Source organism: Rhyacophila brunnea, unplaced genomic scaffold, assembly GCF_057557595.1.
Source record: "Rhyacophila brunnea isolate RB1 unplaced genomic scaffold, BYU_Rbru_1.0 scaffold_20, whole genome shotgun sequence".
NCBI lineage: Eukaryota > Metazoa > Arthropoda > Insecta > Trichoptera > Rhyacophilidae > Rhyacophila > Rhyacophila brunnea.
Window position 1 is genome coordinate 34,265,482 of NW_028232860.1, and position 12,161 is coordinate 34,277,642.

General features: G+C 33.6%; 1 protein-coding gene across 1 annotated transcript; it reads right to left on the minus strand.

Moving 5' to 3' along the window:
- Positions 1-8,756: 8,756 nt before the first annotated feature.
- LOC147071571 (uncharacterized) lies at positions 8,757-11,920 on the minus strand. Its single transcript, XM_085948501.1, has 2 exons — positions 11,678-11,920; positions 8,757-9,973 (listed from the first exon to the last, which is right to left on the minus strand). Exons 1-2 carry the CDS (start codon positions 11,811-11,813, stop codon positions 9,315-9,317), a joined length of 795 nt encoding a protein of 264 aa, XP_085804627.1. The 5' UTR covers positions 11,814-11,920; the 3' UTR covers positions 8,757-9,314.
- Positions 11,921-12,161: the final 241 nt, after the last annotated feature.

A 12,161-nucleotide genomic window follows, 5' to 3' on the forward strand; every position in this document is an offset into this window, starting at 1 on the left:
ATGGTGTTGGTTAGTTTTTAAAATTCAACGAAACCCTACCTAAACCAAACCATAATAGTTTTGGTATATTTTGGGCGATCCGACAAAATTGTGCATACTATTTGTTTCCGTTGAATTAGAAATACATATTACACGTCATGCTATGTTAGTTAGATATGTAATAGTCAAAAAATACTCGTTTATCTATAAAATATCTATAATTATGCAATTAAATCATACATAACTCTGGATATTTCACAGATAAAATAATATTTTTATATGTTATAGTTTGGTTTACGCAGGGCTTATTGAATTAAAAAAATGAACCAACAATTTTCAATTTTTTTTTTTTTTTTACATATTGTGGACATTACAAATTATAAGTTTAAGACGTTCACAACATGACATAAAAAAAGAGATAAATAGTATGTTATTAAACAATAGAATAAATGTACATACAAAAATATTATTATATAGGTACATGGAAATACACCGGATGAGTTAAGCAGACCCTATTTTAAAAATTTATAAAATAACGTCCACCTATACTCATCCTCACGTAGGTGGAATATATCAACACCCGAAGCAATTTCGTTGAACATAGTTATCGCCCTCCCAATTGGCATTACCAGTGGCAGGTTGGTTCTGCACCTTGGGAGAATAAACAACTGATGTTCTCTATTTCTAAGATAGTTATCAGGGACACACAGGTCAACACTGCCCAGAATGGCAGAGTTCTCATTTATACCTCGTATAAGTCGAAAAAAATACATAGCCAAATAAAGATTTCTTCTAGATTGCAAACTGCAGTATGTAAGCATGCCTAAGAGAAAGTTAGTTGGATAAAGCCACGGATAGTATCCGTACAACCTCAAATAAAGGAGTCTCAAGAATTTCTTCTGAACCCTCTCCACCATAAGGCCATACTTCAACTGATGCGGTGCCCAAACAATAGACCCACTCTCAAGTCTGCTTCGAACTAAAGAATTAAATAAAAGTTTTAATACCGTAACATCCAAAAAGACCCGGGAAGTACGCATGACGAAGCCCAACATTTTAAGCGCCTTGTTACAAATGGTAACTATATGGCTAATAAATGTCAGTTTACTCTCAAACGTAATGCCAAGATCCCTTACAGATGATATTCGTGACAGAACTCTGCTATGCATCGAGTATTGGAAAAACAACACTTTTGAGGCTCTGGTAAACGACAAAAGATTGCATTTATCAATATTGAATTCTAGTTTGTTACGCCTGCCCCAATCTAATATAATTATCTATATCAAGTTGGAGCTGACGACAATCGTCCAAGGTGACAACTTCCAAAAAGAGTTTCAAGTCATCAGCGAACAACAAAAACATAGCATTTTTTATTACCAATGCTATGTCATTTATAAAAATCGTGAACAGCAACGGCCCTAAGTTTGAGCCCTGTGGGACACCAGAAAACGTGTAAAAGGTCTGTGACTGATAAAGGCCGTACGATACGTATTGTTGACGGTTCCTAAAATAACTCCCGAATAGCTTCAAAAATCGATCAGACAATCTAATAAGTTGATTGTAATGGAGTGTAATATGTATTCTTAAACCAACGAAAACCAATAAGTATAATTAAAAAGTGTGCACAATTTTGTCGTATCGCCTAAAGTATACCAAAACTATTATGGTTTGGTTTAGTCAGCGTTTAATCGATTTTTAAAAACTAACCAACACCATCTGTAAAAAATTGTAGTCTTAGTTCAATAAAAACAAAATATACTTAGGTAAATCATTCTACAGTGGCACCATGGGCACGGAAAAAGCGACTTACAGTTGTAGTGGTACTGTTGGCATTGCAGCAAACAATTTCAATACATACGCGAAATGCCTATGGTGCCACTGTAGAATGATTTACTTGTATACGTAAGACTAACAAAGTTTTATGTACACTTTTTATGTCGGATCTTAACAGCTTACCTCCACCCTTCGCTACTGTTGTATACGTACCCAAAGCGAAGGAATCATTATAGGGCATGGGTGGCCAAACCGCGGCCCACTGGGTGTCAACTTGTGGCCCGAGGAGCAGTGAGAAAAGAAAAATAATATCAAATGCTGCCGTTAGATATGCTAATTTCGCAAATTGAGATTCGATATTAGCTCAAGATTTTAAAAAGCACCGTGTGCTTTTTGCTGCATTTGCAACGCCATTCTCCGTAGATCTGAATTTATTACCGGGAAATTTACAAATGGAACATTGTGAAATATGTTGCGATGAACAGTTAAAGGAGAAATTCCATCAGGTTGGTTTGGAAGAGTTTTACAAAACATTTCTTTGGATAAGGAGAAATTTCCTACATTTTACAAACATGTTCTAATGATGACTTCGCTATTTGGAAACACTTACACGTGTGAACTGCTTTTTAGTCGGATGAAGCATATCAAATCCCCAGTGAGAACACGAATCACTGATGTGCATTTGGAAAACTGTTTGCGTGTAGGAACAACCTCACTCGACATCGATATTGATGCACTTAGTTCTGCCACACAAAATCAAACTTCTCACTAAAATTTATTATTTTGTTTGTTTTTTATTATTTAAAAAAAGTCTAATCTAATAAATATGTTTGATTCTCATTTTTGTTTTATTTTATTAATATATATATATATTATATAAATATTTCTTTTTTGTTTTGTATAATAAAAAAATCGGTTGGGCGGCCCGGTAGGAAATCTCATTTTTAGAATCTGGCCCGGCAGCTGAAAGGGTTGGCCAACCATGTTATAGGGTAAATCCGGCATTGAAAAAATCCTCAGCCACACCGAAAACAACGAAGATAAGTAGTCATCTCCGCACATAGACAATTTAGATTAGCATTCTGTTAATAGGCCTTCATAGATAATTAAATTACCTGCAGTCTGGTGATTCTAAAGTTGCCATAAGTAGGAATCGGAATCTGTCACACAAATCACAAGGTCATCCGAACGTTACATTGCATGTTTTTACAGATTCGGGAAATTGAAGGCGACAGCTGTATTTTTTAGCGTTTTTTATTGTTGTGACAAAAAACCTGGCGACAGGATATTGGCTTTTATGGCGTGGAAAATCGTTCGATTCGACGGATTTATTTCGTTATTTACTTTGGTATTCAAGGTTATGCAACATCGTCCGGAAGGTCGGGGGCACAGAACAGATTAATGAAGATTAAATTTGTACCTACGTACTGTACCTAAGCACTGATGGTCACTGAATGAAATCTTCAATTCGATCAAGGTTCAAAACCACGAAAATAATGTACTCTATTTATTTTTCAGACAGTGTAAGGTCAATTCAACTCAACTTAAAAGATACCGAAAGGCGAAACCCAGGTCAAAAAAACGACACAAATGGAATAGTACAAAATTTAAATCCATTAGAACTAAGGAATCCAATCCCGAGCCACAATTCTGTATAAAACTAACATTGATAAAATCGGTCAAAAATAAATCTAGTATAATTTATACTATTTAAGACATTTATTGTTAATATTGTATACGTTCAATCTTGGAAATACATAAGTTTAATGGAGTAAATAATATTGTAATATAAATAATAATGTGAATTTAATATGAGATTGCTGTTTCTGATAGTAAAGACTTAATGAATGGGTTAACGAGATTTAAAATAGTAAAGGAAATCATGGTGTACTTATGGCCTTTCCGCTTCATAAATCTAATTAGTCAGCCAAATATGAAACTGCCGTAAAACGTATGAGATCATGGTGGAATTACTTTGTGAATAGTGCGAAGCACTGTTTTTTCCAATCTTTCTCATTTTTATTAATTTATGTGAAAAAATAAAATGAATCCGCAACTTACACATGGGTATAAATCAAACTTCTAATGTAGTTATTTGTTATTAAAAGTATTTTTTCTGTTATATTTTCGTTTTTATTTTATTTTCCATAAAAATTGATAAAAAAAATCAATCACGAAAGTTTCGTGATTATGTTACTCAATCCCGGGATTCATAGGTATCGAAAATAGCACGGGATCCCGGGATTGGAATCCCTAATTAGAACACAATTATAGTATAATATATGAACGTTTATCCGTATAGAATTAATATTTTACTGTGTATACCTATAATAGTACCTACCTACTACCCGTTTATTTGGGTCTCCATGTGTCGTAATGCGCAGTAGATGTCATAAAAACATGGTACCTATATTTTAACACCATTGTTCACTATTATTCCTAGCCTTTGACCTATTAAAATAATGCGGAGGATTTCATTTTATATATCACAAAACAGTAAAAAAAAAAAACAATACAACTACCTACGTTATAATAAATAATTACTATGCAGTTGGCTCAATTGTTCCATCCCAGCATCCTGTGTTTTATTACAATGCATAATACATTATTACCAACTGCATAAAATGCAGTTTTTTATTACAAAGTGCGAGGGACCGCGCTAAATACAAGTTACACAAGGATTATTATGTATGTGTTACGCCGAATGTGCGAAATTGACTATTACATGAAATGGGCAAAATTTTGCCTAAATCATGAAAAATGCAAGCCCGTTGCCTTATTCATGAATTAGACAAAATATCTGGCGAGTGCGTGAATTCGGCAGTAATTTTTCTGCCTAGTTCATGCATTGGACAAATTAGATAGTAGCGCTACGGTGGTATTTTTTGCAACTAAACTAAATGTGTCAAATGCTCATGCATTGGTCAAAATGTACGTATATTATCTATGGTCAAAATAGATGATCGCGCTCCGGTGGTGTTTTTTGCAACTAATCAAACCAACCAAATGTGTCAAATGTCATTGATTATAATATAAAAATATACCAATCAATAACTACAACGACGTTCATATCCATTTACTACGCGCAAAAAAAATCTAGAACTATAATATGATAACGGAAGAATTTTATTGAAAGGTATTTTCGCAATTTGATTCGTGCTTGGGTATCAATCGTGCAATGGTCGATTGTATGTTTGTGATAGTTTGTTGACACTTGTTAGCTAACCTTAAAATGGACATTCAGTTGAATAATTTAATTCAGAATTACAAAACCTAACCTAACCTAACCTAATAATAATAATATTATATTATGTCCAATTATAACTAATAAAACCATCCGTATTAATTTTACTTTTTCTTCTGTCATGTTGACAGTTTAAGAATTCCATACCCTGGCGAATTCATGTACTCGCAGAAAATTTACCTAATTCATGAATAAGGCAATAGGCTTGACTATTACATGAATTAGCCAAAATTTTGCCCATTTCATGTAATAGTCATTTTCGCACATTCGGCGAATATATGCAATTCAGTAATGCAACTTCCATACGTACTACAAAATACGGAATTTTCGATGATATATTTTAAATGAATATGCAAGAAAGATTTGGGTTAGTAGGTACAATCAATCGATGAATCAAGAAAGAAGGATATTTTGATGTTTAAAAAATAATGTTACTAATTCATTGCGACTTTTTAATTAAAAATGATTTAAGCCATTAAGTGTACCTATCCTTTTGTCACACTATGCGTCGACCACTGCTCAATTTCAATACGAATCGATACGTCGCACAGTGGGTGTCTGACGAATTTACGGAAAAATAGATTGAAATCGACAGTGAATTTTAAAATTTACGGTTATGGTGATTAGATGCAAGGTCTCATCCATTCATCAATTTATTGAAGTAGGTATAAATATTGTTAGTAAAAAAATCTCATGGAATTACACAGTAGTGTGAAAAATCATACAAATTTAAATCACTATGACGTATGTTAATAATATTGAATGGTATTATTATAGTTAACCTTATTGCGCATTTCACGGGCTCTCAATCCTTGGATCCCAGCACGCATGAGGACCGCAAAGTTTTTTTCAAAGGGCCATCTAGATTCTAGAAAATAGTAAACTGAAAAAATATTTATTATAAAAAATGAGTACTTATTTATATTTTAATAGTCACAAGGTAATTATTTTTATTTTCATATTGTACTATCCCAACAGTTCTACACATCCCGTATATTTTAAGTTCTAGTAACGTCTTTGACAGTTCATTCATTCACTCGCATGGCGGCCGGGTGTAGGCCGTGTAGGTACTGTTACACTCCCAAATGGTCCCCATTTGGGGATGTCTTTGTTAATCTGGAGAAGCCCATATCGGTATCAAGTCTACAAATAGTAAGGGTTGATTACGAAAATAAATAATAATAATAAAGCCGGCAATGCTGTAAATCACGGCCGTTTAAAAATATCTGCAACGTCGCCATTGTCGCCGTTTTCGACAGCGCTTTCCGTTGAAAGTGAAATATAAAATGGCGGACAGAACGCGGCAGACAGCCAAATCGTAAACACATACATTTCGTCCTCCGTAAAAAAATTATATAAAATGTAGTAACCTAGTAGATATTAACGCAAATAAACCTCGTCGTTTCCACCACAATTCCGGTGTGTAATTTGTCCACCTCCAAGTCCCGAATCCAGACGAAAAACCATACAAAGAAACAAAGTGACAGCACCTTTTCACTTTCGAAAATAGAGGGACATGACAGTACCCACTAATTTTACCAAAACGGAGAATAATTATGACTATCTTCGGTGCCATAGTTGGCGGCATTCCTTTTAAGGGCTCAAACATACAGCACTGCAGTTGCAGCACGTCAACGCAGGTCTTGTATCCTATTTAAATTTAAAATTGATTTTTTTATTCAACTAGAGATTCTAATTGGATGCATTTGGAATCAAGTTAGAAGACTTGCGTTGACGCGCTGCAACTGGAGTGCTGTGTCTGGGCCGTAAAACACCACAGTAAAAAAATATTTTGCTAACCAATAAACGCGACGAATGGGATGAATTCACATAGGTATACAATATGTTTTAAATGGGTAAAATTTTATTTTTATTGTATTTGTTTTATTTATTCACCTATTATAATGGATACTTGGCTATAATAAAAGTGGTACCGACTCAAAAAGTTCGGGAAACCGTGTGCGTATGTGTTTGTATACGTTTAAAAAACCTTGACTGATACTTACTTAAAATCTAAATAAACATTGACTCATGTTATGTTAGATAGAGGTAAAAATAACTTTTAAAAAGAAAGGCATATCTCTGTGTGACTATTTTTTTTATTGTCTTCTAAATTAAGAAAACAAATGATATATGTATACAACAAAGAAATTGACTGTAACATTTTGATATACATAATAATGGATGAGCCAATTTTTTAATTGGATGACTATGAGCATGTGGACACCACCAGGCATCTTCAAGAATTCCCATCGTTCTAAGTAAGTAGAGAAAATATACTGTTCTAGATCACGTCTTGGATTACAGTGGAAAATCAATGCATTCAGTAAATAAAACACAATTATTGTAGTATTTCGTCTCTGTTCTGGCAGAACACACTAACTGAAGAATACTAGTTTTGAGTAATTTGACTTTGAAGTTGTTAAAATGTTTGAAATGTTCTATCATGTGAGTTTATTAAGTAATCGTAAAAAGAGTGACTTTAAAATAAAGACTGTTTATGTATTAAGGAGGTTTCCAGACGGTAAAGTTTGAAATAAAGAACATTTTGGTATAACTAACTCAATATGTAATTTTTTCGAATTAGTGTCTTCTGCCAGAACAGTGACGATTTATTCAATACATATAATTTAATATCGATCAGGATTTCGGGATTCTCAACTAATACAACATAATGTTGCTGCCAAAAGTCAGTATGTCGATAATTTAGGTATTTGGAGTTAACAACGGATTAGGTGTCTATATATTGTGAATGTGCTAGAAAAAAAATCAAGGTCATCCAATATATAGAACATGCACATATGGAACAAAGAAATTAGCATTATGCCTGATTTTATAGGGCATGTCAAACTTTCAAATTGCAATTACCTACTCATAGGAATTGCAATACCGAATGAAAATACCAATATCGGTACTCCGGTATTTCCTATTGAATACCGGTATCTGAAATATGTGAAAAACAGAAGAATCTACTAATAATTATAAAAACATATTTAAAATATTATTATTTTAAAGAAGAAAAAATCTAAATATGTATGTACATATATGAAAACCTTTCAAAATAGATAAAGGTAAGATATGATGTTTACAAATACCTACATTATGTAGTATGTAGTTGAACTATTGGCACTTTGTTCTTCGAATGATCTTTCAATAAATTTATATTATGAAGTACATTCATGTATGACGTACCCCATTGATAATTCCACCTAATGTTGTATTAGTGAATATCTGCACGTCTCATTACTGGTCACCAAAGATGTTAAAAGACAACGGAAGTAAACCAGGCATTGCGTAACACGACAAAAAATTACGGTCTTGCTAAATCTTTGATGTTAATTAATATATCGTTTTGTTTCTACATCAACCGTGGACAACGTGGTGCAAGTTGAGAAATGGGTATATTGCAAAAAGTCCAAAGATGACTTATTGCTGTAGAGGTGTACATACCTCTTTTAAAACTGTTTTACATAACATCAAAAGATACTTCAAGTTCATATAAGTAAATCTTTCCCGCCAAAAACAATGCACTTTCTCTTTCTGTCTTGAACTGGAAGTTAAGTCACAAACGTTCATCAGCTGCCAAAACTTTTTTGTTTTTAAAACTAAAATATAACAGTTTATTATAATATGTAGTTATTCATATTGCATTTGTTCCTATATCATCCAGTAATTTTAGTTAGAGTATTACACCCGATCCTCTTTGCACGGTTTTGAAATAACACGGTTTAAAAAAGTACCTAACGATTATTTTTTATTTACACTGATTTTATTGCTTTAACACGGTTTAAAAAAAACTAAAAAGAATAAAAATACGTATGTATGTACATTCGTATCAAAAAATTGCGTCACCGGATGCCGCCCAGACATACATAGCGCCACTAGTCAGTCACTTCGGGTTCAATACGAGAGACGCGCTGCGTGCTTCGGCGTTAGCGTCATTAAATATATCCAGCGATGAGTGATTTTTCACCAGCGAAAAACAGCAGTAAACGGGCACGTTTATTGTCAAGTAGCGACATAGAATGAATATATATCTCTATGCTAAATTTAATTTAAATCGAAAACCATGTATTTTTTGTATACATATTTTTATGTGGGTGATTTTAAGAATTTCGTATTTTGAGTTGATTTTAAGTAATGGAACCTTAGACTATATATATCTACTTATGAACCTGACATGGACTTAGGTATCTACCATTTTTGCATTGGCACCTTATCTTTTTTTACACGGTATTCTTTGGTGCGTATCTCCCCGTGCAAAAAGAGGATCGGGTATACTTTGTCATTTTTGTATGAATTAATAACATCAAACATTTTAAAATTCACCCATAGGATCTTCTTCATTATCGTACTTATGCGGGATGAGAGAAGATTCTCCGTTGTGATTGACCAACGGCAGCAGTACCTCGGCAGTTTGTTCTTGTAGCATTTCTAATTCAGCATCTTGCACCACCTCAAAAATCTTGCCTTTAGCCAAAAACTGCTGGTATGGAGGAAGGCGCTTCAGAGTTGGAGCTATACTACTGAGAAACGCGTCAATTGGATGGACATTCTTAGACTCCAATTCATCTTTCTCTAGTACGTATTTTAATAGTTTTGCAGCAGGAGAATCAGTTTTTTCGAGTCTTTGTTTGAGTTTCTGAGGTGAGACAAATCGTCGCCTTGAAACTATTGATTTGAGTGGTTTAAAACTCTGTTGTAGATGTCCTGGTACGGTGTGATTTTCTTGTTCTTGGTTGTCGACGGCATCTGCTGATTGTGTTGGATTTGTATCATCTTCGTTTTCATCGAAATTTTCATTAAAAATGGCACTCATCTTGGTATCGTTTAGGAAGAAGTTCTTTATGAAACCCAACAAGCGTTCATTTTTGTGACGCATTCTCAAAGCTCTCTCTTTGGGTTCTTTTGATCGCTTTATTAGGAATCGCCTATATGTATCCCTAATACGTGTCCATCTTAGTTTACATGTTGGCCCTGAAAGAATATTAAAACGAATAAGGACGTGGATAAAATTTTCAAAACATATGTTTTTGGAATTCGTTACCTTACTTTGAAAAGGTTCTTACTGACATTTTGGCCTAAAATGACTTTTTGGTGTGAAAAGGTTTCATTAGCCATATTTTTCAGAGTCATCTATTGTCAAATATGGGAATTAACAGTATGCCGGAGTTCTATCTACGTGTCTTTTTATATTGAAAATTATGACCATTCCAAATTTCAAACACTCATAGCTCAAAACATGGTCAAGTGCAATTAGAACCTTTTCAAAGTAATGTAACGAATTGTTGAATTGGCAACACAATTATTAATATTATTCACAAATCTCTTGGGTTGTATGCATTTGCATTCCAATTATTCATTAATTCTTCGTTGGTGTTTACGTAAATACTCCGTACTCAATCTCAATCTTGATTGTCCAAAACTATAGAATATTTTACTTGATTTTTGTTTACAAAAGGTAATTATCCTACAGTAGCTGCGAGTTTTGTTCAAATTTCACCACGTGGGCGCCACCAGATGTTTATCATTATGTCCACAGAACAGATAATCAATAGAATACCGATAGGCTATGTCCAATACGCCACATGTTGATGCAGGGTTTTGAATGTGTGAGTCTCCTACGAAAATGAAACACGCATTATGCACGTGCAATAGTGTGTGTAATACGCCAATATTAAATGAGCGTAAATGCATAAACCGATAGCAGTTTTCAGTATTCGACGTATAACGTATTCTTGACACGTGTTTAAATTTATTCCGTATTCCCTTACTCGAGATCGGTTGCCTGCTTCTGCTTTCCCGTTAGGTATTTCAGTTCCCATTATTTCTGAGTTCCCTGGTTATGTCTTATTTTTATCCGCAAATCGACTGAACACATAACCTCACTCATTTAAATAAGTATTACTATGCAATGGATGACTTTAATGCAAGAGTAGTGCTACGTTTACACGCAATTTAAATTGCTATGTGTAACGAAATCCTGATCAGTTTTACTGTGTGCCGCTAACTCAGAAAGTTTGAAAAACACTCGTATACAGTTATAAATAATTATGGGGTACATACGCAATGTTCAAAATATGAAAATACGGCTAAGCTACTCAAAAAATCACTACGAACGAAAATACATCATACAGTTGCGTCAATAAGAGCCAAAAAAATAATGAAACATTATTTTGAGCAACGAACATAATACGAGTATCATGAATTATTATTTAGTTAATTGTATAATATATTAATATAGGGTTGTCTTCTTTCTTCGATTAAAATGGGTCTATACCTAAGGTTTATAGTCTCAAATATTTCCTTGCGTCAGTTGTTAGTAGACACTAAAACCGATAATTAAGTAAATTCAAAATTATTATTATCGATATAAAATAATATGTATTTATAAGAGTAAGGGAATTGATATTTTTAACAGTGGCAACCCCAAATACGCGCGCAATCTCGTGGCTGTATTACAAAGCTACGGCTTCGGTGGAATCCGAACGGAATAAAACTGAACGACAAACCGAAACGTCAAAATATATCTTTATGTTTTCTCGGTATTGTAATAACAAATTAACAGATACAATATTATCATAATATGACAACTGCGATGGTTTCTTTACAATAATATTATGAAAGTTTTTATATCGTCTCGAGATAAAATAGTAACATAATAATGCATTATTTATTTACCTGACGTATTAACGTATTTTCCAATGTCTCTCCATATTTTTTCTTTGTGGCGAAAATCCGTATATTTCGCGTGCGAACTGTCATACAGGCACGTTTGTTTACGAACAGCATTGATTAAATATTCATCGGAATACATTGGCGAATCTAAACAAATAATAATGAAAACTGTAAAGCTATGTCACAATGTTTATTTTGACGTGACTGTCGGACGCGGGACGACTAATAACGTAACGTTTGTCGTATGTCACTGATCTGACTGATCTGAACGTCGTACGGATTTTCTTCGACCAAGGCGCGAAAATTATATTACTAACGTCACAATACTATTATTATCTAAACAATAATAAAATTATAAGTTCTTCGATACGAATTTATTGATTATTTAATTATAATAAAATTAATTTCCAGTACCTACCTATTTGAACATTGTTATGAAGGTATTAGTTTCTGTTGGTACAGACCTACAAACTTATTTAAAGAATGG

What these genes read in the sequence shown, in the direction of transcription:
- LOC147071571 (XM_085948501.1), bottom strand. Translation starts at nt 11,813, where the DNA reads ATGTATTCCGATGAATATTTAATCAATGCTGTTCGTAAACAAACGTGC. An exon ending in AAAATACGTTAATACGTCAG is followed by an intron (nt 9,974 to 11,677) that starts GTAAATAAATAA and finishes ATATTCTTTCAG; the next exon opens with GGCCAACATGTAAACTAAGA.